This window comes from Scheffersomyces amazonensis (genome assembly GCF_036850825.1).
Source record: "Scheffersomyces amazonensis strain UFMG-HMD-26.3 chromosome Unknown RJT21scaffold_7, whole genome shotgun sequence".
NCBI lineage: Eukaryota > Fungi > Ascomycota > Pichiomycetes > Serinales > Debaryomycetaceae > Scheffersomyces > Scheffersomyces amazonensis.
This window is the reverse complement of record NW_027042747.1, coordinates 146270-172019: the sequence shown is the minus strand read 5'-3', so window position 1 is coordinate 172019 and position 25750 is coordinate 146270. Positions and strand designations below refer to the sequence as shown.

General features: G+C 33.8%; 10 protein-coding genes across 10 annotated transcripts; 4 read left to right on the top strand and 6 right to left on the bottom strand. All coding sequences in view use genetic code 12, as the record gives it.

Annotated features, from left to right (window-relative positions):
• Positions 1–143: 143 nt before the first annotated feature.
• On the bottom strand, positions 144–1487 carry RJT21DRAFT_122701 (mitochondrial 54S ribosomal protein uL3m). Its single transcript, XM_064882478.1, has one exon. The coding sequence runs from the start codon at positions 1442–1444 to the stop codon at positions 590–592; it is 855 nt and encodes a 284-aa protein (XP_064736217.1). The 5' UTR covers positions 1445–1487; the 3' UTR covers positions 144–589.
• A 205-nt stretch (positions 1488–1692) lies between these two features.
• Positions 1693–2636, bottom strand: MRPL6 (mitochondrial 54S ribosomal protein uL6m). The gene has a single exon (XM_064882477.1). It carries the CDS (start codon positions 2487–2489, stop codon positions 1779–1781), a length of 711 nt encoding a protein of 236 aa, XP_064736216.1. The 5' UTR covers positions 2490–2636; the 3' UTR covers positions 1693–1778.
• A 175-nt stretch (positions 2637–2811) lies between these two features.
• On the top strand, positions 2812–3534 carry RJT21DRAFT_53174 (snoRNA-binding rRNA-processing protein). The gene has a single exon (XM_064884959.1). The coding sequence runs from the start codon at positions 2893–2895 to the stop codon at positions 3442–3444; it is 552 nt and encodes a 183-aa protein (XP_064736215.1). The 5' UTR covers positions 2812–2892; the 3' UTR covers positions 3445–3534.
• A 1283-nt stretch (positions 3535–4817) lies between these two features.
• On the top strand, positions 4818–9930 carry LRG1 (Lrg1p; the record flags this gene model as incomplete). Its single annotated transcript, XM_064884834.1, has 2 exons — positions 4818–8447; positions 9727–9930. 2 exons carry the CDS (start codon positions 4818–4820, stop codon positions 9928–9930), a joined length of 3834 nt encoding a protein of 1277 aa, XP_064736214.1.
• A 14-nt stretch (positions 9931–9944) lies between these two features.
• On the bottom strand, positions 9945–11968 carry RJT21DRAFT_53156 (uncharacterized protein). The gene has a single exon (XM_064884958.1). The coding sequence runs from the start codon at positions 11495–11497 to the stop codon at positions 9959–9961; it is 1539 nt and encodes a 512-aa protein (XP_064736213.1). The 5' UTR covers positions 11498–11968; the 3' UTR covers positions 9945–9958.
• Positions 11969–12286: 318 nt separating this feature from the next.
• RJT21DRAFT_131567 (uncharacterized protein) lies at positions 12287–13618 on the top strand (the record flags this gene model as incomplete). The annotated part of the gene is made up of 1 exon (XM_064883063.1): positions 12287–13618. The coding sequence occupies one exon, from the start codon at positions 12287–12289 to the stop codon at positions 13616–13618; it is 1332 nt and encodes a 443-aa protein (XP_064736212.1).
• Positions 13619–13827: 209 nt separating this feature from the next.
• On the top strand, positions 13828–18049 carry MMS22 (Mms22p; the record flags this gene model as incomplete). The annotated part of the gene is made up of 2 exons (XM_064880379.1): positions 13828–17819; positions 17932–18049. The coding sequence occupies 2 exons, from the start codon at positions 13828–13830 to the stop codon at positions 18047–18049; spliced, it is 4110 nt and encodes a 1369-aa protein (XP_064736211.1).
• A 651-nt stretch (positions 18050–18700) lies between these two features.
• Positions 18701–20659, bottom strand: SWC4 (Swc4p; the record flags this gene model as incomplete). The annotated part of the gene is made up of 2 exons (XM_064879901.1): positions 19814–20659; positions 18701–19759 (listed from the first exon to the last, which is right to left on the bottom strand). Exons 1-2 carry the CDS (start codon positions 20555–20557, stop codon positions 18701–18703), a joined length of 1803 nt encoding a protein of 600 aa, XP_064736210.1. The 5' UTR covers positions 20558–20659.
• A 72-nt stretch (positions 20660–20731) lies between these two features.
• HNM4 (Hnm4p) lies at positions 20732–22574 on the bottom strand. Its single transcript, XM_064884957.1, has one exon. The coding sequence runs from the start codon at positions 22364–22366 to the stop codon at positions 20786–20788; it is 1581 nt and encodes a 526-aa protein (XP_064736209.1). The 5' UTR covers positions 22367–22574; the 3' UTR covers positions 20732–20785.
• On the bottom strand, positions 22575–25490 carry RJT21DRAFT_53142 (cullin). The gene has a single exon (XM_064884956.1). It carries the CDS (start codon positions 25358–25360, stop codon positions 22784–22786), a length of 2577 nt encoding a protein of 858 aa, XP_064736208.1. The 5' UTR covers positions 25361–25490; the 3' UTR covers positions 22575–22783.
• Positions 25491–25750: the final 260 nt, after the last annotated feature.

Below are 25750 nucleotides of genomic sequence, written 5' to 3'. Positions count from 1 at the left end.
GGGATATGTCTACAGTAGAATTCCGTCTAAAAAATCTATAAAAAAATTACCAGAAATTCGATAATTCAATCGGATCTCATACATAAGTAGATCTTTATAGTTTTTTAAGTTTTTTTTAATATAAAGAGTATATTGTTATAAAGTAGTAGGCCGGTTGTGTGCTACTATGTATTAGATTTTTGTTCCCTTTTTCGCCCAATGCGGAAGTTACCCGCCCCGCTCTAACAAGGATAAATAAAAAATTGCCAACGCTGTCAAAGCCCATTTTTTACTACCAGTTTCTTTTACACTATCGCCAGAAGATCAATCTCGAAATCGTACATGGTTCTTGCCTTTTACCAGAACCATCCGGGGATTGTCTTTGCTAATGGCGTGTGATTAGTTTTTGGAACCTGTTTCTGGATTTGAAAGTCTATGACTTCATTTAATTCAGTACTGTTAACTCATACCTATTTTCAAGTTTGGGATTCGAGGTCGAATTGTTTATTTGAAAGTGTTATGAAAACTACAGTATTTGGCTGTTTTTGGTTATTTATGTTATGTACATTGAGTAAATGCAAAGTATATACAATTGGATTACATCCTTCCACTAATTGGCGGCTTCTCTAACTAAATCATTAACTGATCTTCCGTAAGCTTTGACAGCATCAGCAACTTTTACAAAGGATTTATTTGGTCCTGGAATTTGACCTTTTACTACTAAAATACCTGCTTCTGCATCAACAAATAATACTTCATTATTAAATACTGTAGCATTCTTTCCTCCCATTCTACCAGGCATCTTTTTACCTGGTAAAACTCTACCAGGAGTTTGATTACCCCCCATACCACCAGCAGATCTATGAGCTCTAGAAACACCATGAGATGCTCCTAACCCTTTAAATCCATGTCTTTTCATTACCCCTTGAAATCCTTTACCTTTACTAACACCTTTAACATCAACAAATTGTCCAACTGCAAAGTAATCAGCTTTTATTTCTGCACCTAACGGAATTAAACCTTTTTCATCTCTTACTCTAAATTCACGAATTTGTTGTTTTGGAGTTACTCCGGCATTTTGAAACATTGGTAATATTCTAGTATCAAAATTCTTTAATTTATCAATATGTCCCATTATTACTGAGAAGTATCCATGAGTTTCTTTAGTTTTATGACCTACAACTTCACATGCATCTATTTCTATGACAGTTGCAGCAAAATGTTTACCTTCTTCAGTAAACCATGAAATCATTCCTCTTTTAATCCCAAGTACACCAGGTCTACCTAATAATCTCTTTCTTAAATTAGATTGTTCAACTGAATGATTAATGGTGGAAGTTGGAGTTCGAATGTAGGGTATGGCATGAATAGATGTTATTTGGGCAGCTCCACGCTGGAAAATGAGATTGAATCCTGACTTGGATGTCAACCCATTACGGCCAATATTATTTAAGAGTCCACTCATACTTAAGGTGGGTTATGTATGAAGTTATTGGTACGGTTGTAGTCTTCTCTTGGGTGGTGAATTTGAAAAATTATTCTCGAGAAAAAAAAAATTGGAGTGTTTGCAGGTTGTATAAAATTTTTGCATGTTACACTATACCACTATTCCTAACAAATAGTCTAACAAGTATATACTACAAAACAAGATTTATACATAGTTAGTATGAGAGCAGTTAATACCTATTAAGTATGTTGAGTCATTACATGTAGTTACTTTTTTTAATTTATTAATGCATTATAGTATATACAGGTAATATGAACAAGTAAGGAAAGGAACAAATACATATATAAATAAATCACTTGATCTTCTTTTCCTTTAATTTAATAGTTTCATGATCAACAAATATTCCCTTACCCTTATAAGGTTCTGGCTTTTTATATTCTCTGATAACCGCAGCAAATAATTTAACTTGTTGTTTATTAATACCTTCAATGACTAATCTAGCAGGACTTGGTGAAGATACAGTTAATCCCTTTGGAACTTTTAATCTAGGAGTATAATTTAATCCAAGCTTTAATGATACTATTTTACCAGAAGGATCCTTAGGGTCTTCTTCAATAATTGCTCTATACCCAGTACCAACGAATTTAACAATGGCTAAATGACCTTCAGTAGTTCCTACTGTATGATTTTGTAATGTAGCTCTAATAGTCCCCCACATAGATCTTTGAACTTTATCTTTTGAATCTTTAATTTTAACGGTAATGGTTCCTACATTTTCATCAACTGCTGGCTTTTCATTAATAGAAAGAAATTGAGGAATAGGAGTCTTTATAACTCCTAAAGGTCCTCTAATTACTACTTGACGATCAAGAACATATGTTTGTTTCCCTCTATTAAAAGATTTACAGAATTCTAATGGAATTTCTTCAGTTGAAACTTTGACTTCATTAGGAATTTTAATAGGCATCTTCCCTATATTTGATTGGGAAACGACGGTTTGGGAAAACTGACGTATTCCACATGGTACTATCGAATTTTTCGATAGAATAGATCTTGACATCATAGTGTTCTGTGTACTGTAATATTGACTAGTAGATATTTCTGTACTGTTAATTTGTTCAGTTTAACTGGACAAGTGAAAAATTTCTGGTGTACTGCATATAATACAGAGACCTACTAGTATTTCCATATTAGTTATGTAATAGTTATTGGTAATAATAATAAAGAAACAGAGCTCAATACTAGTACTTAAATTGAATTAATAACAGTATCTAAAAAGGTATACGTTTCTAATATTAGTATTATGTATACTAGTATATACTATTGATATTATTAGGAGTGTGATATGTCACGTGACTGGTGATAGTTAAAAAAAAATTATGAAGCTCATCTTAAGTTATCTTTATTTTATGAGAAATATAAGAACCAATATAGGCATTACTACCACTATAGAACATTAGGAAGAGATGGTGCGGGCTTTGAAGTATCATGAGAAGAAGCTTCTTAAGAAGGTTGATTTCCTTGACTGGAAACAAGATCAGGGACATCGTGATACTCAAGTTATGAGAACATATCATATTCAAAATCGAGAAGACTATCATAAGTATAATAAGATTTGTGGAGATATTCGGAAATTAGCTCATAAATTATCATTATTGCAAGCTACAGATCCATTCAGAATTAAGCATGAACAACTTTTATTAGAGAAATTATATAATATGGGGATATTAGCAAATAAATCTAAGATATCAGATTTAGAAAATAAAATAACTGTTAGTGCTATATGTAGAAGGAGGATAGCCGTAGTCATGTGTCGATTAAAGATGGCAGAAACTGTCAGTGATGCAGTTACATTTGTTGAACAAGGACATGTTAGAGTTGGACCTAATGTTATAACCGATGCAGCATATTTAGTTACTCGAAATCTTGAAGATTATTTAACATGGGTGGATACATCTAAGATTAAGGCCAATGTTCTTAAGTATAAGAATAAGATTGATGATTTTGATTTAGCATAGGGGTATCATAGTGTATAGTAGATCAAGTATAGGTCAATATAAATAATAGAATAATGAATCAGAATAAGAAGGAGTAGAGAATGTAGTATTCTGAATACTAGAATGTATTATACTCTACTATATTGTATTATCTAGTATATTGTATTATCTAGTATATTGTATAATCTACTATTATATAACATAGTGTGCTGGTAATATCGTCTACTCGTTATATGCAGATAATGAAGAGGTGTCACTAAATTACTAGTGTAATTATGATTGGAAGTATTCTCATCTGATTGCTTTTGTGATGGTACTGTTTCTGGGTTTATTAGAGAAACTATAAAGAAAGTGGAGAAATACAAATACAGTATAAATATTACAAATGTTATAAATATTATAAATACTATAGTTAAAGGAATGTAAATGTCTCCCAGACGAACTAGCAAAAGTACACTCCTTAAATATGATATTTAGGAGCTTTTAGTTTTAAACTATAGTTAATAATCTTTGTCGCACTTTAAAGTGTCTACACGACAAGTATAGTGTGTCTTAATTATTGTGCGACATATAGCCACACGACATTTACCTAAGCGAACAAGCACCGAATAGGAAGTATATGAAGACGCGTCATTGGAAGGGAGAATAAAGTATACAATAGAGTTGAATAGAATAGAGTTGTAGTAGTAATAGAGTTCAATAATTTATACAATAGAGTAGGGGAGTGGTAGTAGATAGCAGTAGTAATAATAATAATAATAATAATAATAGTAATACTAATAGTAATAGATTTTTATAGTAACATGTACAGTAAAGTATAGTATGTAATATAGTATAATTATATATTAGACAGTACATACTACTTAACAGTACCTACAGTAGTTACAGTAGTTACAGTACATTTCCAAGTCGTTAGATCTGAATCTAACGTACATTGAGGACTGGGACAAAGCAGAGGCAGCCCAATCGGTGCAAAATCAACACGAATCAGGAAAACAGCGTCCGACACAAAACAAAGCCAACCAAACAAGCAAAAGTAAACAACAAAAAAAAGCCAAAAACAAATACAAAAATCAAAAAAAAATCATAAAAGTCATAAAAATCAAAAAAATCAAAAAAATCAAAAAAAAAATCAAAATAACAAAATAACAAAATAACAATTAAAAATAACAAAAACGACAAAAAAATAAAATAATTCTACCAAAAATAATCCTCCAAATTATCCAGACACAATTTGGCCAAAAGCAGCCAGTGTAAAAGGAAAGGCAGCCAAACAAAAGGGCAGCCAAACAAAAAGGCAGCCAAACTTCAAAAGCAAAAGCAGCAGTTAATCACTAATTGTCACTCACCCACCTCAACCCCCGCTAAACTCTGCTGCTTAGCAGGAATTCATCATGACAAATACCGACCCCACTAATGGGCCTGGACCAGGACCAGGACCGTATGGTATACCCAATCAACAAACATCAGCATATCCCGCCAGGACCAGTAACCGACTGAATCAGTGGACTCAGTTAATTCCACCGATCCCCGCTCGACTTGCCTATAACGATACCTTTGACTTTGGGAATAGTTCTACTAACAGTACTACTAACAGTACTACTAACAGTACTAGTAATAGTACCATCAATAGTAACAGTACCACTACTAACAGTAACAGTAACATCAGTAACAACAATACCATCATCAGTAATAACAGTACCACATCCCCTAAGAAATCTAAAAAGTACTGTAACAAATGTGGACTAGAAATTACAGCCCAATTCGTTAGAGCCATGCTGAAAGCATTCCATTTAGAATGTTTTGTATGTGATGAATGTGGTACCGAATGTTCATCTAAATTCTTTACTTATGATAAACCCAGTAATTCAGGGAATGGATCAGTAATTCAAGTCCCATTATGTGATTATGATTATTTTAAAAAATTAGATTTAATATGTTATGATTGTAATCAAGGAATTAGAGGAAGATATATTACTGCTTTAGGTCACAAATATCATGTAGAACATTTCCGATGTGCTACTGATAATCGAGTATTTGATGCCGTAGAAACTTATATTGAACATGAAGATAATGTTTATTGTCATTTTCATTATTCTCAATTATTTGCTGCTCATTGTCCAGCTTGTAATTCATCAGTTGTTAAACAATATGTGGAACTTTATCGAGGAGGTAAGAAACAACAATGGCATCCTGAATGTTATATGATTTATAAATTCTATAACGTATGTATTACTGCTGATGCTGTTGGTTTACAAACTTTGTATAATCTTAAATCAGAAGATATTCCATCCATTTATGATAATTCCATCAATAATAATAATAATAATAATATAGATTCAAATCTATTCTTAGCAGTAGAACAACAAATTGAAAATGTCGTAATGAAATCATGGTTAACACTTTGTAATTATGAAGAAACTACCGCTAGTTGTATTAGTGATATGTTACTTAAAGCTAATCTTGCTGATCAATTTAATGGACTTATAACTACAGGGAAATTGATATATAATGTGGAAATTCTATTTCGAGCTGTGGATTATATCCTTCAATTATGTAATACTATTAAACCTCCTCAACCTCCAACAACAAATACAATAACTCCGGAATTAGGTCAACAATTAGTTGATGATCTGGAATCATCAATTACAAATCTGGAAGATTTTCAACCTCTTAAGAAAGAAGCTAGAAATATATCGGGTAAAATTATGAGTTATTTAGCTATATTAAGAAAATCAGCAAAATTAGCAAAATCAGGTAGTTTATCAGGAGAATTATTAACAGTAATTACTGGTTTAGCTCATTATCTTAAATTACTTATAAGAATTGGATTAAATAATGCCCTTAAATTAAATAAAATTCATGGATCAACTACTGCATCAGATAATTTTCTTAAATTAATTTCTTCACCATTTGAATTAGAATCTTCAAATTTACTGTTAATGATATCTCGATTAGCAATTCCAGCTAAATGTACTGATGCATGTTTTACATGTACAAAAAGTATTGAAAGATCATGTATTAGACTCGATAAAATTAGATGGCATTTACTGTGTTTTAAATGTTCAAATTGTTCAAGAAATATCCCATCAGGAGAATTAAATCAAACAACTATTAATCATTTAAATTCTAATATTTATTGTAAAAATTGTTCAACAATTGATTCTCAAGCTCAATTAGGATCATTTGAACTTGTTAGTGATTTATCTCAACTTATTTATTTACTTAAAATAGCCCTTTCTCGATCAAAAGCAGTAATGAAAATTGATTTTTATCAACCACCACAACAACAAGTATCAGAACCAGAACTTAGTTATTCCAATACAGTTTCAAATATAAGACGATTAAAGAGTCGTCGAGAAAGTCAAAAACTTTCGAATTCTTTAAAACAAAATGCTAGAAAATCTATAATTCTTGATGCTCCTGAAGGTGAAAGTGCAAAAGCTGATGATATTACTGATGGTAATGGTAATGGTAATGGTAAAAATAGAAAAATGAGTGTAACTTCAGAAATTTCTTATAATTCTAATGCTGAAACATTATCAGTTAAAAAGGCTATGAAAATAACTGAAGATTCATCTCCAAATAATAATAGTCATTTGGTTAGAACATCTGATTTATTAAAGAATGAACAATCATTAACATTAGATGATATACCTCGGATTGTAGCTGCTGAACAAGCTCGAGATCAACGACCTAATGCCTTTAAACATCATCGATCACTTTATCAAAAGCCTCAAGCCACCACCAAAACAAGTCCATTAGTTAATCCAAGTCATGCTCTTGATACTATTTTAAATAGTCCTGTAGCACGAGAAGAACCCATTAAAAAGATCAAATATTATGGAGAATTAACTAAAGAAGAACATTTTATAATTCGTCATATTTCAATTGAAGCTCTTAGTCAATTAAATTCCAATAAATTTAATCGAGATGATTTACTTTCTTATATTCAAGTTAAGAAACAATCAACCTTTTGGGATAAATTTAAATTTGGTAGTAGTAGTAATAATAATAATAATACTAAAAAGGATGCTGTTTTTGGGGTTGAATTAAAGGAACTTACAAAGAAATTTGGTATTGATTCAGATTCAGGAGTTGGACCAGCAAAATTAAGAATTCCAATAATTATTGATGATATAATTAATGCTTTAAAGCAAAAGGATATGTCAGTTGAAGGGATTTTCCGATTAAATGGGAATATAAAGAAACTTAAATTAATGATTGAACAAATTAATAAGAATCCATTAAAATCTCCTGATTTTAGTACTCAAACAGCAGTACAATTAGCAGCATTAATGAAACGTTGGTTAAGAGATTTACCAAATCCATTATTAACTTTTGGACTTTATGATATTTGGATTTCATCACAACGAGAAGTTAATCCTGTTATAAAATCACGAATTCTTCAATTAACTTATTCTTTATTACCAATAAGTCATAGAAATTTGGTAGAAGTATTACTTTATTTCTTTAGTTGGGTAGCATCATTTGCTGAAATTGATGAAGAGACTGGTTCAAAGATGGATACTCATAATTTAGCAACAGTTATAGCTCCAAATATTTTATATTCACGATCAGCTAGTGGAGGTAGTAGTAATATTGGTAATAGTAGTGGTATGGGACCTAATGTAGCAGCACTTGATTTAAAGGATCCTCAAGCTGGAGATACCTACTTTTTAGCTATTGAAGTTGTTAATAGTCTTATTGAAAGTCATGAAGAATTAAGTATTGTACCTGAAGATCTTATTAAATTTTATGAGAAATGTGGATTTTCTTCGACTAGTAGTGAATTAACTAGTAAAGAAATTATGAATAAGATTGATAGGACACTTAAAGAAGATCCTAAATTCTTTGAAGTTAATAGTAAACCTCCACCACAACCATCACAACAGGAAGTTAAACGATTAGTACTGAAGATTACCACTTCAGGACCTCATCGACTGAGTAATGGGAATGGGAATGGGAATGGGAATGGGAATGGAGATGAAGGTGATGAAAGTACTGAGTATGAGCATAGTCAAGTGCCATCGATTACTCCTAATTAATCTCTGTATGTATATGTATTAATAATACTAATAATTTTATTATTTAGCTGTGTCATATTACACGCAATATAGTAGACGTTGTGGTAGACGTTGTAGTGTAACAGACAGTTCCTATTAGTATAACTAGTACTATTATACTTTACTGTATTCGTAGGTTATTTAGTATCACTTGTAGAGTTATAGCTTACAATATAGTGCAAGTACTATGACTAGTGTACTTTACTTACTTACATACTCTACTCCTACACAACTACTTCCACACTTCCTTTATACTTATACTTCACTCATTTTCATATCACTTTCCTATACTTCTACTTTAACTCTCTCTTATTTCCACTGACCTTTACTTCCTACCTTATTACTTACTTTAGTTAACTATTGTGGTGTACTATTATTTAGTATAGTATTTCACTATTGCTGCTAAGTTTACTGTACTATACTGTACTGTACTGTACTGTACTATACTATACTATACTGTACCATACTATACTATACTGTACTATACTATACTATACTGTACTATACTATACTATACTATACTATACTATACTGTACTATACTATACTGTACTATACTATACTGTACTGTACTGTACTACACCACTGAATTGTACAATCTATAGTATTACTACTATTATTACTATACTAGTACTATCACTTAACATAACTAGTACTATAGTTACCATACTATACTGTACTACTACTTTACTATTACTATAATATAACTCATTACTACTAGTACTCTCACTGGACTAGAAGTACTGTTACTATCAGTAGTAGAGTTTTATTACTAGTACTATCAGTACTATTAGTGCTATTAGTACTAACTTCACTACTATACTGTTAGAACTGTAGTAACTACTACAGTACTATCACTACTACTACTACTACTACTACTACCACTACTACTACCACTACCACTACTACTACTACTACTACTACTACTACTACTACTACTACTACTACTACTACTACTACTACTACTACTACTACTACTACTACTACTACTACTACTACTACTACTACTACTACTATATATACACTACACTATAATTCTATATGTTACTTACTCTTTTAGCACTTTTGTCTGTACTCTCTTTCACTGTCTGTCGCACGAGAAATCGAAATCTTCAAATCTGACTAATGATCCATCCCAAACAGGAAGAACAGACAGACAGACACACACCCACACACACACAATGTCATTAACGGCAGAATCATTCAAACACATCATCGAATCAAAATTACCCACCCAGTTGGTCCAAGTCGAAGATATGTCCGGAGGCTGTGGACAAGCATTTGCCGTAATCATAGTTAGTGGAGCCTTTGAAGGAAAGAATAAATTAAGTAGACATCGATTAGTTAATGGAGCATTAAAGGAAGAAATCGGATCAATACATGCATTCACTCAAAAGGGGTTTACCCCTCAAGAATGGTTACAACAAGGAGGTAAAATATGAAACAAAGATAAAATTTATTTCTATAAATCTATATAACATTCTTACCATAAACTCGTTTATATTTAAGCATAAGTGCAAACCAAACAAATACTAATATTGTAAATATAATAGTTACTATAAGTGGTAAGATTTTTAAACCAAATTCATTTGATTCAGCTATAAGTCCAATAAGAAATGGTATACCTGCAGCTCCACCTCCACCAAATGCACATATAAATCCAATACCTGATGTATGAAATTTTGATGGTAAAATCTTTATTGCACTAACTATTGTAGTAGGAAATATTGGTCCAACAAATGTTCCAATAAAGAATGCCACTAAAAATAACAATATTGATGGTAATTTAGTAATTAATGATAAAAGATAGAATAATAAATATCCTCCTGTTGATAAAATTAAATATACAAAATTAGCTTCAAGTTCTGTATTAAAATAATGAGCTGTAACAAATCCTAATATAATTCTACCAACAGTTAATCCTGTCCAAAATGTAGTAGCAATATATGATGATTGTTTATAACTAAGTTTTCGAATTCTTAATAAAAAAGTAATCATCCATGATCCAAAGGCAACTTCTCCTCCAACATAAAGGAAAAGTATTGTAGCAAATATCCAAACAAGTCGAGATTTTAATGTTGCTCCAAGTGGTACAGAACTATCTTCCGAATTTGATGATGTATCAGTATCTTCATCATTAATTTCAATATTAAAATCATGAAGTTTAATTCCATCATTAGCCACTGGTAAATGTCGAAGATTAAGATTTTTTTGAATATTTACATACTTATACTTCTTGGCAGTCTCATATTGGAAACTAAATACTAATCCTACTACACATGAGCATCCTACTAAACATAATAAAATATAATATTGATTCCATTCAATAGGATTAATAGGTTTCTCCACAAGATATGTAATTAATGGTGGAGATATCATACAACCTATTCCATAAAATCCATGAAGTATTCCTAAGATTTGATTAGAATCAACTAAATTCCCCATCCAACTATTCATGGCTGCATCAAGTGATCCAAATCCAATACCAGTAATTAAATAACTTATAACAAAGATTATATAAGGAGGTCTTGTCAGAACTATTAAATATGAAAATGTCATTGTTATAGCTCCTAATATAACTACTCCCTTAACTCCTAATAGTTTATGACTAAATTCATTAAGTAAAGCTGTAATAAAATAGCCACTTACCATACTTAGAAATACTAAAGAAATTGCAATATCTCCTATATTATAATCGGCTTGTAATAGAGGAATTAATGTACCTAAAGTTTGATCTGCTAAACCAAAGAGTAAAAATACTCCATAACATGAGAGGATTTGAGCTTTAAGTAATCCACTATATCTCCAATTAGATGTATCTATAAATATTAACTCATCTTCAAATACTGTAGTATAACTATCAGTACTCATAGAGTTTATAGAAGGAGATTTCTTAAGAATAGGTGGAGGAGATGGAGATGCTGTGGAATTAACTTGTTCAGTGGGTGCATCATTCAAGAGTGATTCAGTTTGACTTTGATGAGCTTCTGTATGATTGAAATTGCTCATAATATGCAACAAACAATAAGTAATAAATCACAAACAGTTAAACAAGAGAAAGAAACAAAGAAACGGTAAAGGTAATTTTACTGTTAGATGAAATAGTTAAGCCGTACAGGTAAGATCTAAGCTTCTCCACCACATTAAATTTTGAAATTTAAACTAAACTGGGGAAAGTAAAATGAGATAAGTTTATGTAATAGTTAGTTAGTTAGTTAATCCAGAATTACAGCCACCAATGAGCAACAATCAGCCCCACAGTACCTTCAACTTCCAACCACTCCTTAAGCCAATAGTATTAATATAAGACCGTTGACAAATTAATGAGCTCACCCTTAATCTGTATCCCCCACCGGTAATATTGCGAACGGAAAGTTTCTCTGGGGATTGATTACTGTTTGTGGTAATTGCACCGAACTACTCTACAATCATATTCCACTATAGTGTAACTACCACAGATTAACTAACTACAATATATATATAGCCGTATAATCCTACAGAATATACTACTAATTCATTATCCTCTTTTACTACTAGTATATACTACTAATCGTAGTAAATTATTAGTACTATGCTCCGATCCACATATCCGGATATCCGGCACCGGGATGTCGCTATCCAGATCCGAAATTCTCTAATTCTGAAAAAGAAATGCAGGCCCCTATAACATCGCCATATATGTGGATACCATTCTAGTATAAATTATATAAATAGTAAAGTAAACCCTGTAAGATTGACAGTAGAGTCATGAGCGTAAGACTACGGTCATATAGAACTATAACAACCATAACAACAACCATGACAAAAGCCAATTCTTCATTAATTAATTCTAATTTGTTCACACCTATAACTATTGGAAAGAACACTTTGGGTCATAGAGTGGTACATGCTCCAACATCTCGTTCTAGATCAAGTACTGAACATTTTGTTCCTACGGATCTTTTAGTAAAATATTATGATTCAAGATCAAAGGCTCCTGGTACATTAATTATCTTTGAATCAACTCTTATATCTCCTAAAGCTGGTTTAGTACCTTTTAAACCAGGTCTTTGGAGTGATAAACAAGCTTCAGCATTAAAGAATGTTACTGATGCTATTCATGCTAATGGTTCATATGTTTCTTGTCAAATCTTTGGTCCTGGTAGAGTAGCTAATCTTGATTTAGCTCAACAATATAATTTATCCCTTAAGGGTCCATCAGCAGGTTTATATCCTCTGACAACACAAGAAGAAAAGGCTAAACAATTAGGTAATGAATTACAAAGTTATACTATAGAAGAAATTCATCAATTACAAGATGCATTTGTAGAAGCTGCAGTTAATGGAATAACTAAAGCAGGATTTGATTATATTGAATTACATAATTCTTCAGGATTCCTTTTGGAACAATTCTTTTTACCATTATCTAATCAAAGAACTGATGAGTATGGTGGATCAATTGAAAATCGGTCGAGATTTGTATTGGAAATTATTGATCGTTTAATCGCACATCCGGAAGTAGGAGCACACCGAGTCGGAATTCGTACTTCAGCATGGTCAACTCATAATGGAATGGAATTCCCCGAAGATTTACCAGTTAATGAAAATCCTTCTTTATTAGGAGCAGAATATTTATTAAAACAATTGGAAATTAGAAAGAATCAAGGAAATGAATTGGCCTATGTATCTATCTCCGAAGCAAGAGTTAGTGGAAATACTGATGTTGAAACTGATGATGAACTTAAGAATAATGATAAATTATTGGCTGCATGGAGTGGGAAATTGATAAGATCTGGTGGTTATGCTACTAACTATAAGGGAGATTATCGTTCTTTACCTTCAAACATTCCTCAATTGGTTTTTGAGGGGAATGATATTATTCATTATACCCATTTAAGAAATGATGTAAATCAAGACGATAGGACTTTAATTGGATTCTCCCGTCCATTCACATCCAATCCGGACTTTGTTGATCGTCTTAGAAAGGGATTAAAGTTAGATGTATATCAAAGAAAGTACTTCTATACTCATACTGCAGATGGGTACTTGACATTTGGTCCATATCATTCCGAGGGTCTGGAAGATGAGCCAGCTCCAAAACTTCACTTTGAAGATGAAGAGCTTCACAGAGATGGAGTGCCTTTAATTTAGAGTAGATATTTATAGACGTAATAGACATAATAGACATAGACATAGTAATAGTAATATAATGGGTATGTGTGTGTATGGTAGCGCTCTGGTTTTTTTTTGGCATTTGTGGTTAACCACAGACACGTCTCAAAAAGGTAAACAACTCCGATGAACCACTAAGACCACCACTCCCAGGTCACCAAATGGGCCTATAACATTATAAATCATAGATGCTGGTAGTAACAACAGCCGCCGACACGGTCCAGTCACCGGCTGAGTACGTGTCGGACTCGGAATCGGAAGATATAGCCCTCGATATGTCGATGATCTCGACCACCAGATTAGCATCAACTCTTCGGAACTTAAGTCAAACCACGCAGCAGGACATCCGACAAGTGCTTGAGCATTCAACAGCATTTGGTGGATGGACCAGCAGTGAGTGGGATAGAGTTTGTGGTGATGTGGTGGAAGACAGCGAAGATGAACCAGAGCGTATGGTTAATGCCGAGGAACAACCAGAGGAGGAACAACAAGAACAGATTGATGATAATAACAATCTCCGGATCTATCTTGACTCGCGCAACTATGAGGCTGCGTCTGTGTCAAGACGGACATCGCTTCGTAAACGGAACTTTGCTTCCACCCATCCGTATCTCACCGACCAGATTCATTACCTTGGACTCTCTAATATTAACTATATTAATGAGATCTATGAGTCTGAACAGGATCTTGAGAAGATCGTTAAACTCCTCAATTACAATTATACCGACTTGAAGAAACGGTATCCTCATGACGATAAGTATAAGCCCAAGAACTTCTATAGTATTCTTGGAAAACAGTCACGGGCAGCTCAAGAGCAGGAGCAAGAGAAGGAGCAAGAGCAGTCCAAACAGCAGGAGAATGATAGTGATGATCAGGAGAATGATCAGGAGAACGGTCCATACTCCAGTCAGGCACTCAGCTACAGTGATGACGAAGATATGGAGGATGATGAACTACTAGACATCCATAAACGTTCACGTTCACATATTGATAATCTGATTATTATGGAAGAAGACAGTGATGATGATACGGTAATCCAAGTCGGAGGTCGACTATTGAAGGAGAAGAGTGTGCTACGAGGGGTATTACCTGAATCAGCCAAACGGCTAGATATCTACAGACGTATACCGAGAAAGTCATATACCAAACCTAAGAAACTGACTCTAGTTCTGTACCGAAAGGGTCTAGCCATTAAGAAAGGTACCGGGAAAGGACTACGAGCTGCCGATGAACTTTCAGGCTTTCTATATGATGGTCCCGAAGGATCTGAAGGATCGGAAGTCACTAGAAGTCGAAGTCCAACCCTCAGTCGACTGTCGAGTCCCGAACCGTCTCGACTCGATACCCTCGGGATCCTCTCTGATAGTGAGAGTTCCGACTCTGAAGACGATGCTCAACCTGTAAATAGTGATTCCAATGAGCTGTCTAATGGTCTGGACTTGTTTGATTACCCCCAGAACGACGATGGCTATGAGTCAGTTGTGGAAATGGACTACATCAATCCCATGTTCACTGCCACCACCAAGAAGAGAAGAACTGGTCCCAAGAGTCACACTAAGACTGCCACTAAGACCCAGACTGTGAAGACTCACAGTCATACTCACACTCGCACTCCAAACACATCCATTAAACCCAAATCAACCACAACCACGACAAGAAAAGCAACTAAACCACACTCCAAGAAGCAGCGACTTATCTCCGACACCACATTCGGACGACTTGTCAGTCGTCGGATCAACTCCAGGTCGGTGACTACTTCAACTAAATCTCACAGAAAGAAGAAGAGACCCAGAGATACCCCACTAGACTTGCTTCTACTCGGCTCCAGAAACAATAAGGATTTGCTTAGTGATTATCAGTTCTCCCGTAATCCTCTTCAGTCTACAGTGGTTATAGAAGAAGACAGTAATAAGAAATTCATAAAGCACAATCATAAGTATGCGCCCAGTAGCTCCACTGGTCAAACTACTAGTCTTAGAAATACTTATCCATCAACCATAAGTCTACGAAACAGAGTCGAATTCCCCCACGACTTTATACTAGCCCATATCAATCTAGTCAAGTTAAAAGATTTGAGTTTGGGCCGTAGTTACGTGCTTGGAAGAGACTCTGTGTGCGTAAGTGTCCAGGACAAAACATATACATTTACCCTAATTAATAGTTCAGAAGCTAGTCAAATGATGATAGAACTAATGGGACAGATTGAGGGGATGGTACGGAATCTTACTGCACTTTCAGAGTCTGAGATTCACCAGTTATATGATGCTGTAAGGGGTATATTAGTATGGTGGATTATATGGCAAGCTCCAGCCACTGATGCCCATCGGGACCTGATTAAATCCATCCTACAAGCCCTTTATCAGGCTCGGGATACGTCCAGTATCAGACTATCAAAGTGGCTATATCCCTACTTCATGCTAGTCCACTATGAATGGGAGGTAATGGCCACTATGAATTCTCCATCCATGGCTCCTCCTCCTCGTCCTCCTACATTAAACTCCAACTATGTGGTCAAGTACTGGGACCTCTTCATTCGAGACTTCGAGCCCGACCAGTTTAATGAGATATTGATCAACAGTTCCAGCAAAGACTATGAACTGTTCCATATCATGCATGTTCTCTTGGGGTTCCAGCACCAATTCTGGACTCTGATCAATAGTGCATTGGACTATGTCAGTACTCATGTTGATGTGTCCATTAGTCTTGAAGCCGTCTATGCCTTGGCCTGTTACGATCATAGTCTGACCGATTGGTCACCCTTCTATACGGTGTATACCACCATAAGTCAACAGGAAGAATCGGAAATTCATAATCGGTTCTTGGATGTAGTCTACCTCATGAACCATAAGTATAATTGGTCTATACTGGAGAAGATGATCCTACTTGTCTATAGTAACATTACAGCCAGAAGGTTTGCTAACTTCCATGAAGAATGGACCGTTCCCGAACTTATGGAACCAATCAGAACTCGCAATGATATTCCTATCGATACCTTCTTTGAAAGATTTATGCTATTCCTTTATTCGTATGTTGGAGAATTACCTCCCCAGTCTAATACTAAGAGATTGATAACTAAATTGTTCACCTCCAGTAACTATACGTATGGAGAGGATAAACAGCACTTTGTAATGTTTATGAATCGAATGAACTTCACATTACTCTTAGTACAAATCTCGGAAGTAGACCTTAAGAATCAACTCTTTGATTTGATAGGCAGTGTGGTAGACTCTAAGGATTATGGGATTCTTAAGATCTCGATTACGGCATTGACTCAGTATACTCAGGTAGTACTAAGTCGAGGGTCCTTAAGTTTACCAGTAGACTGTATGGCATTACTCATTAATTCAGTTGGTCACTCGTACTATGGACTTGCAGGAGCTGTTAAGTTGTGGACTTCCCTCTATAAATGTCTTACTATGGTGATATCCACAACTGCAACCACAGCTCCTATCAGGTATATCTTTCAGTTCTTAGACATAGTGGCCAAGGTCAATAAACGTACCCCTTCCAAGCTCCTTGTCGAGCTCTGGCGTCTTGTCTATGGAGCTCTTAATCTGCTAGTACTTCAACCAAGATCGGGTCCTATGATGAAAAGACTCGATAGTATTCTCACCAGCATTACCGACCTTAATCTCAGCCTAATCAATGATCAAATGAGTAAAGTTCCCCTACCAACCATTGCTGAAGAACTTAAGGTTGAACAACATGTGGAGCTATGTATACAGATCTGGACAACCAGTACATTCTTATCATCCCAACCCAATTGGATAAAGCTTGTGCTTCAGATCTATCCGTATTTGGGTAATCAACAACTGCGAGATAAGTTCTTACTTTACTTCTATAGTCAAATCCTTAAGTACTCTCCTATTAAGGCATGTAAAGAAAGTATTATAACAGCAGTCCTTAAGAATTTAGCATCATTCTCATCATCCAAATATGTCTCGATGGTTATAAATCAACTTTGTACAGAAAAGAATGAAGTCTTTCAATTCCCCAAATCATTTGTATCGGATGGATTTGGACACTTCCATATTCTGAATCATCGTACTAATGTGGTAACTATGGTATTCAGTAATATTGCCAAGAGTCAAAGAATACCTCCAGTGACAAAGTCCCTATATGTAGAAGAATTCTTAAAAGTTATGAATAATGAGTATAACAAATACTATTCTTCTGGTTGGTATAAGGAATTTTGCAGCCAACTGATTAAAGCCATTCAGAAACATGGAACTGTATTTAATGAAGTAGCTGAAGCCATTGGATCCTTGGCTTCTAAATTGGGGATTCTGCAGGCGGAATTGGATATGTTTAATTGGAGATCCAAACCCATCAAGCAACAGCTTATGGTATTCAATTCTGATTTGGTTCATGCCATTCATTTCCAACAGGACTATGACCATTTACTCTTGAAGTATACTACGGGAGAAGGAGTAGGATTAATCTATCATTTGATAAGTATCTATTGTAAGAATATGGTCATTAGTCAACCATTCAAATGGATGATGGTTCACATCTTAATGGACTTCTTTTTTCAACAAGTTGTTCAATGTTCATTTGAAATCTCCATCTTTTTTAAGAAATTCTTAAAGCTGTTGGCAGAATTACCCACCATAGCTATAAACTTATCGGTGAGTGCTACTAGAATTTATCGATTACGTACTATGATAAGTATAACTAATATCTTCATATATTGTTTTATCCTTTTTGATGGTTATAAGGATATAGAATTTGTTAGAGAAGTTGCCAATAGTTTTATTGATTGTTTTTCAATGCCTGAAACAGGAGGAATATTTGATTCATTAGAATATCCTTATTCTCCTTATAAGCTTAGTGATATAGTTAATGGAGATCATGTAGTACATATGGTAGTACCAGAGGAGATTGTATATTCTACGTTAGAAATTACAGAACTTGAAGTCAAACTAAAGAATCTGATGGATCGATTAGGAGCCATGATAAGTCCCAATGATACTATTTCCACTGTACTTGAATTTGATTTTCACTTCTAAACTTATAGGTTATATTTATATATATATTAATACATCTACATTGTCCTTCTACCTATTCCAAACCTCGTTGACTCTTAATTAATGTTATCTCTGACTCTAACTTATCCTTACCTTTCTTAAGCTCAAGTAATGCAACTACTGATTTAAGTAATTCATCATACATGGTCATAGTCTTTCTAGTAGGCATAACTGGTTTCCAATTAGTCCCTCCAGCCGTAGGTATATCAAGTTCTTGAAGTACTTGATTAACTGATTTTAATACTGACAGCTTCTGTTGTAATCCTGGAAGTCTTTGATTAGATCTTAATGTAACTCCTGGTGTAAGCTTTTCAGAACCATGGAAATATAATCCATAAGCTTCTTCTTCTTTCTGAGTAAGCCTTTTCATTAATAATTGTTGAATTGCATTGGCTTCTTGTCTTGATGCTGGAGTAGTATTTTGATTCTGTTTAAGTACTCCTGCCAAATATTGTTGTAAATGAGTTTGGAATGATTTATCCTTTTTAAATGATGATGAAGCTGCCACAGGAATTGGTGGAGGAATTGGTTCTTGATTACCATTAGGAGATTTTTGTTGTTGTTGTAATTGACGTTTCTTTTGATTCTTATCCAAGATCATCAAGTGATTATACAAGTTGGTTATACCTTGTGATGATAAGTACTGTTGAACTTGCTGAGTACTTTGAGGAGAATCCAAAAGTGTTAATAAATGAGATCTTTCAATTAACATCTTCTTAGCTGCCATTTCAAATCGTCTAGCTTCAATGACTAATGATTCTTCTTCAGCAATCTCTGCTGGGGTTCTCTTAAGGAGATTTTCCAAATACTGTTTCCTATCGAGTTCTCTATATTTAGAATAAGCTCGAAGTGAATCTATAAGTGCTGTATTCTTATTTTCTTGACTATCAAGTATCTTAATACATAACGTATAGAATTGTTCACGAAGATCTTCAGGTGATCTATCTGTACCATAGTTATATCTATCATAAATAATGGGCCATTTAAGTTCAAAACTATTACACAACTCAAACAAGTATTTGGTTTCTTCATAAGTCCATGGTTCTGAAAGGTACTCCTCATCATCCTCATCCTCTTTATCGGCTTCTGCTTCCTTATCTTTATCACCTTCTGCTTCTACCTCCTTATCTTCTGATTTTTCTTCTACTTTGGCCTTTGCTTCTGCTTCACCTTCTGCTTCTGCTTCTTCACCTTCTGCTTCCTTTTCATCACCCTCCTTATCTCCTGCTTCCTCTCCTTCTTTATCATCACTGTTACTCTTATCAGTCAGCTTGTCACCAGTCAGTTTCTCTTGACTACCCTTCTCCTCAGACTTCTTTTCTTCACTCTTCTCTTGACTCTTTTCCGCACTCTTGGCCTGCTCTAATGCCTTTTGCTTCTCCTTATCGCGCCTTTCTCGTTCTCGTGCTTCTTGCACCTTCTTCTCCTTTTCTCGCTGCTTCCTATCAAGCAACACTTTTTTTTGATGATCTCTTATCTCTTCCATGTACGCATCAAAAGTCTCTTCGTCCACCAATTGTGGTATATCTAATTTAACATCAAATTTTTCAAAAAAATATGGTTTATCCTTATCTTCTTGTTCCAAGAGTTCTTGAGATCCCTTAACCCAATGATTTAATATAATTTCATGTCCAGTCTTTTTACCTTTATTGGGATTAAATGGCATTCGAGTCCATGGAGATACTTTAAATTTAATTTTATCTTTGGAACTTACATTTGAAGTATTAGTTAAATTGACTGGTGGAGTATTAGGACCTAATAAATTATATAATTCTCTTGCCATACCGGTTTGTCGAGGCACCGGTGTGCTTGTTTTTTGCCTTTTTTTGGCAGGACCCTTTTGGTCATCACGCAGGATGTTCAATACATCCAACACATCGTTAGCAGACATGGTTTATATGATAATATGTTGTTGTTGGTAGTGGTTGGAGGAAGTAATCTGTAGTTTTTTTTTAATTTCGGAATTTCGGTTTTTTTCACTACTAGTAGGATTTACAGGTTAGGACCGTTATTGATATTTACAGGTTGAAGACCACTTTTTAGCAGCTTTCTGTTCTTTTCTATTATTCTATTAATATTCTATTACTATTACTAATGCTTTTTATATTAATCTATGTAGCTAATCGTAGGCATGAGAAGAGTTGACGATATGCAGATAATTCTTCAAACACGTAAACCCAAGAATAATCCCAATTACACAAGTTACTCCAAGAACAGCCGAAGCATAGTTCATTGTATCTGGAGTAACTGGATAGTATACAGGGAAAGTAGTCCATACCATCAATAAACATACCCAAAGAACCGCAATAACATTTAATGGCATCCCAAATCTGCCTAATGTAAAATATGGAACTCCTTTACTAGGATTGAGTACTGGCTGTATTTCATCTTCATTAAAGAATGCAAATCTCTTTTGTGGAGATAATGCAAACTTAGATCTAATCAATAGACAAATAATGGGGAAGATATAAGACATATTAATACAAACCATGGCACTTCCCAATAATGCATTCAATGCAGTACTGGATCCAAACATTATAGTTCCTAAAATTAAACAAATAGTTACCACTAATGTAATTGAATATACTGGCGATTTCAATGTGTTATGAACACTGCCAAGATATGTACCAAATGGAAGACCATTGTTTTTCGCAAAAGCCCAAAATAATCGGGATGTAGTAGTATAATAAAGCATTGTAGAACCTACAAATGATAAAATCAAAAACAATACTCCAATGGTTGTTAATGCTTTTGATTCGAATGCATCATACATTAATTGAATAATAGGTTCTCCACCAACTGGATTGTTCAAATTCTCAACATTGACAACACAAAACATATAAATAATAGCACAAATGAATGCTACAACTGCTGAAAGTGTATTGGCTATGACCATCACAAGAGGAATGTTTCTCTTTGGATTTGATATCTCATCGGTCATATGAACAGCACCATCAAATAAACAAACACTGACGATACTAGGAAGTAAACTTATAAAAAATACAACACCATTAGATGACCAACCACTATCATTAGTGATTTCCTTAAAGACAAAGTTAACGGTTTGTTTTGGATGTGCTCGTACTAATAAGGTAATGACAATAAATAAAGTACCAATATTAATGATGAATGCAAGGACATTTGTAAGGATAGGTAATAAGTTAATTAAAAAGACATTCAATACATAAGCAAGTAAAGTAATGCCGGTAAATACCACATAATAATGCCAATTTTGAGATACAAAATCTGGATGATATATTTCAACTAATGATATAATGAACATAGAACACACATAACTGGAACTAAAACATGAAAATATCCAACCAGCACAGGACAATATACCTGAAGAGAATCCAAGTACTTTCTTAAATCTATGAGGTGCAATACAATAAGACCAATGTTCTTGGGCACCAGAATGAGGAAATGCAGAAGCTAATTCAGCCAAACTATAACATATTATTAAACCAAGGGTTACTGCAAATATAAATCCATAAATCAAAAATGGTGCTCCACCAACTCCAATAACTGTACTTAAAAATGTACCAATAGCTAAACCTGAACAGATTAAAGAATACTGTAAAGCTACAGTATTCCAAAGTCCGAACCTTTTTTCTAACTGTTGGTTAAATCCCATCCCATCTTTTGAGAATGAACTTACTACAGTAACGGATATTTGATTTTCAAGTTTGGTATCTTCCATCTCTTATCTATTTTATGGTAATTCAGGTTAAATCACAAATAGAGAAGATTTATATTTGATATATATATATACAAATATCTATATAAAAATTGACATAGTGTCAAACAAACTTTAAATCGTTATCTGATAGCTTATAGAGTTATTAAGATTTCTTATCATCTCATTAAAATGCTTAAACATTCTTAAAGGCGGTGTGGTGAACAATAGTCCAACTAAAAATTATCTGCTCAATAATTGGGTGCGATATTGTCTTCCTAATGGGGAAATGCCGCTGGCTGGCCTTATTCCGCTTCAACAAAAATGCGCTAAGAAGACTGCAAAAATTATTTACAGCAATTCAATCTTAATTTATTATAATATCTCATATATTAGATATACCATAATAGGCTAAATTATACACTGAGTATACTAAATGTTTCAGGCGATATAGTGGTAGATATTAGTCTCTTCGTCATCTCTCTTTAAATATTCCTTTTCTATTAAATCCTCGATTCTTTGTTTTATTAAAAGAATCAGAGGTTGGAATCTATTTGAGAGTTGTTTAATAAGTTCTTCAATTAATTCATTATGTTTAATTGTTTGACGTGATTTCATAATACGAACAATGGCCGCATTGACTTCCAATTTTCTTCCTTCATGAATATTAGAACGTACTTCTTCAGCTTCTTCTTCTTGTTCAGTTTTAGCTTTAGACGAACCTTTCTCTCCACTAGAATTGGCTGCTGCTGAAGAAGCAGCTGAGACTGTTAATACTTTAACTTTGATTGATGGAGATTTAAATTTTTCATTCAATTTAAATTTATCTGAATTATTAACATCCTTTGTCATAGGATTCTTTATTAATAATCTCAGCCTTGGAGCAACTGCTATTGATTGTAAATGTCTCTTTAAATCTATCTCTGGAATTCCAGTAAGCTCTTTTATCTCTTCATAAGATAATTCTTTATTCTCTTCAAAGGCCAGCACTAAACTTCCATCTGCATTTGTAGATTGGGGAGCAAAAAGTAACATAATGATCCCTGCATAGGTTGCTAAGTTGATTTCATAAGTACGTGAAGGATAAGATATTCTCAAATCCATAGATCCAAATTTAGGACTCCAATACAAAGACTTATTATCATTTTTCTTACCACTAAACCAAAATTCTTCAAATTCTCTGATAGTTGGACGAAGTTGTTTTGACCATATAAAAGAAGTTTCATTATTTTCATCATTAGAAAATGCTTTATAATCTTTCACCATTGATTTTGGCCAATCATTCACATTACATATTTTTAATTCTAATTCAATTAAGTCTTTCTTAGTACTTTGAGTAATCAATTTCTTCCAATCATTGGTTATATCCTTAGAAAGTTTAATGTCTTTATTCATTTTAATAATCTTATCTAATGAAGTAGTCCCCATTTCTTCTCCTAATTTAGATAACAATAATTCTTCTATATCTATGCCCATCTTGTTATTGGAAGAAATGATTTGCGAACCAGACTTTGAACTGAGAAATCTCTTCGCAAAATGGTTAGCATAGTATGCCTCAAATGCATCTTTATCCTTTATAAATCTCAAAAATTTGATTGATCTTTCTATAAATACATCAACATAGTCTCTAGAATCTAGAGATTCAATGTCTTTTGATGGAGCTGTCTTAGCTGATTGTTTGATATGATAATCCATGTATACCGATAATAATTCTGGACCATTTACAGAATTAGCATCTTTTCTATTAGTAGGTGGAGCATTTATAAATTCTCTCATTGCATAAGTTATAGTTAGTGAAACTGAAGAGTTCAGATCAAATGCTTGTTCATGGATTTTAAGAAATTCGTCATGATACTTTAGAACTGTCTCTATCCATTTAATTGCAAAAAGTGCAGGATTAAGCTTCTTATCACCATTGGCTTTTTCCAATATGCTTCTGACTTGTTGAGGAAGTTCTTCACCTTGTTGCTTTATATGCTCCTTTAACCTTAATCGAAGAAGATCATATTCGTCATCAATTCGTCCAATCAATTCGTATAAGATTTTCAAATCTGGGATGTGATAAGATTCATTTTTACCATCAACTACATTCACTACTACTGGACGTAATAAGTATGATAGACCCTGCAGTTCGTAAGGTAAAGCCAAAATATCATCTATTCGATCTTTAATCATAATATTATTCATTAATTCGTTAAGTTTTGGATACATTGATTCAGGCATATAGAAATTAATCCGACCTTCTTCTTCTTTAATAAATCTGCTGGTTGATTGAATATATTTTGTTCCCAAATTATAACTTGCAAATTCACTGGATAATTTATAAAAGAAAGTTTCTGAACTAGCAAGAAAAGCAGGTTCAAAAACACTTTGATAATAATTCTCTCCAAATTGTATATCACCACTACCACTTTCTACTAATAATTCGAGCATATTTATTAGTTTAGTAATGTACATATTGGTGGTTATCACTTCACCATTTCTACTTTTAGTAATTTCCTGAATAACTGTATCAACAATTCTCTTACCTACTTGATCATCATTATATTTTATAACATTATCCTTAAACAATTGTATCCCCAAATCATAAATTAGTAATTTCTTATGTTCTTTAACATAGACGCGATTAAGATACATTAATACATCACTTATGAATTTCATGGATTGAAGATGTTCATTCCATTCCACAAGTGTGGCTTTCATGAATTCTTCTTCATTATATATAGTAAGCAAATAATCTCTTCTCTTTAATAAATGAAGAGTAATTATAGTAGCTACATTCTCATAAAGTTTCCCACCATATTTTCTCAACACAAGAATATACGCTTTTCTGTACAATTGCTCATAGGATAAATTGGACACACTTTTATTTTGAATCTGGACAATCGCATTGGATAAAATTGACCATGATTTTTCAAAGTCAACCGTTGGATCTGTAGTTGAAGACTCTAAAGAAGAACTCACTAAAGATTTCCTTGGAGGTCTGATTTTCGATCTCCTATTTCCGGCTGGGATCATTGATTAGATTTTTGAGTGTTTGGAGTCCTCCCTCTCCAAAATATTATATTTTAATTATGGTACTGGTTGAGTAATCAGCTTTGGAGAAGATCGGCTTTAGAGTTCTTGTGAAGTCTTGCTTTAAACTGTAACATCGCCAAAAGTTCAGTTCTGATTAAATTTTGGGAATCTTTTTTTACATGTTAGATCATGTGCACAGTCACTTGATATATGTCACGTGCTAAGAAAGTTACGATGGAGAATACGCAGATAACCCACTGTGACAAATTGTAGTAACATAATTGGCCTGGTTACCGTTCGAGCGGCCCTGTTGCGCAACCGGAGCGGTGACGGCATCCGCAATTTATGACACATAAAGACCCCGACCGACGTCAGATGAAAAATGGAGCT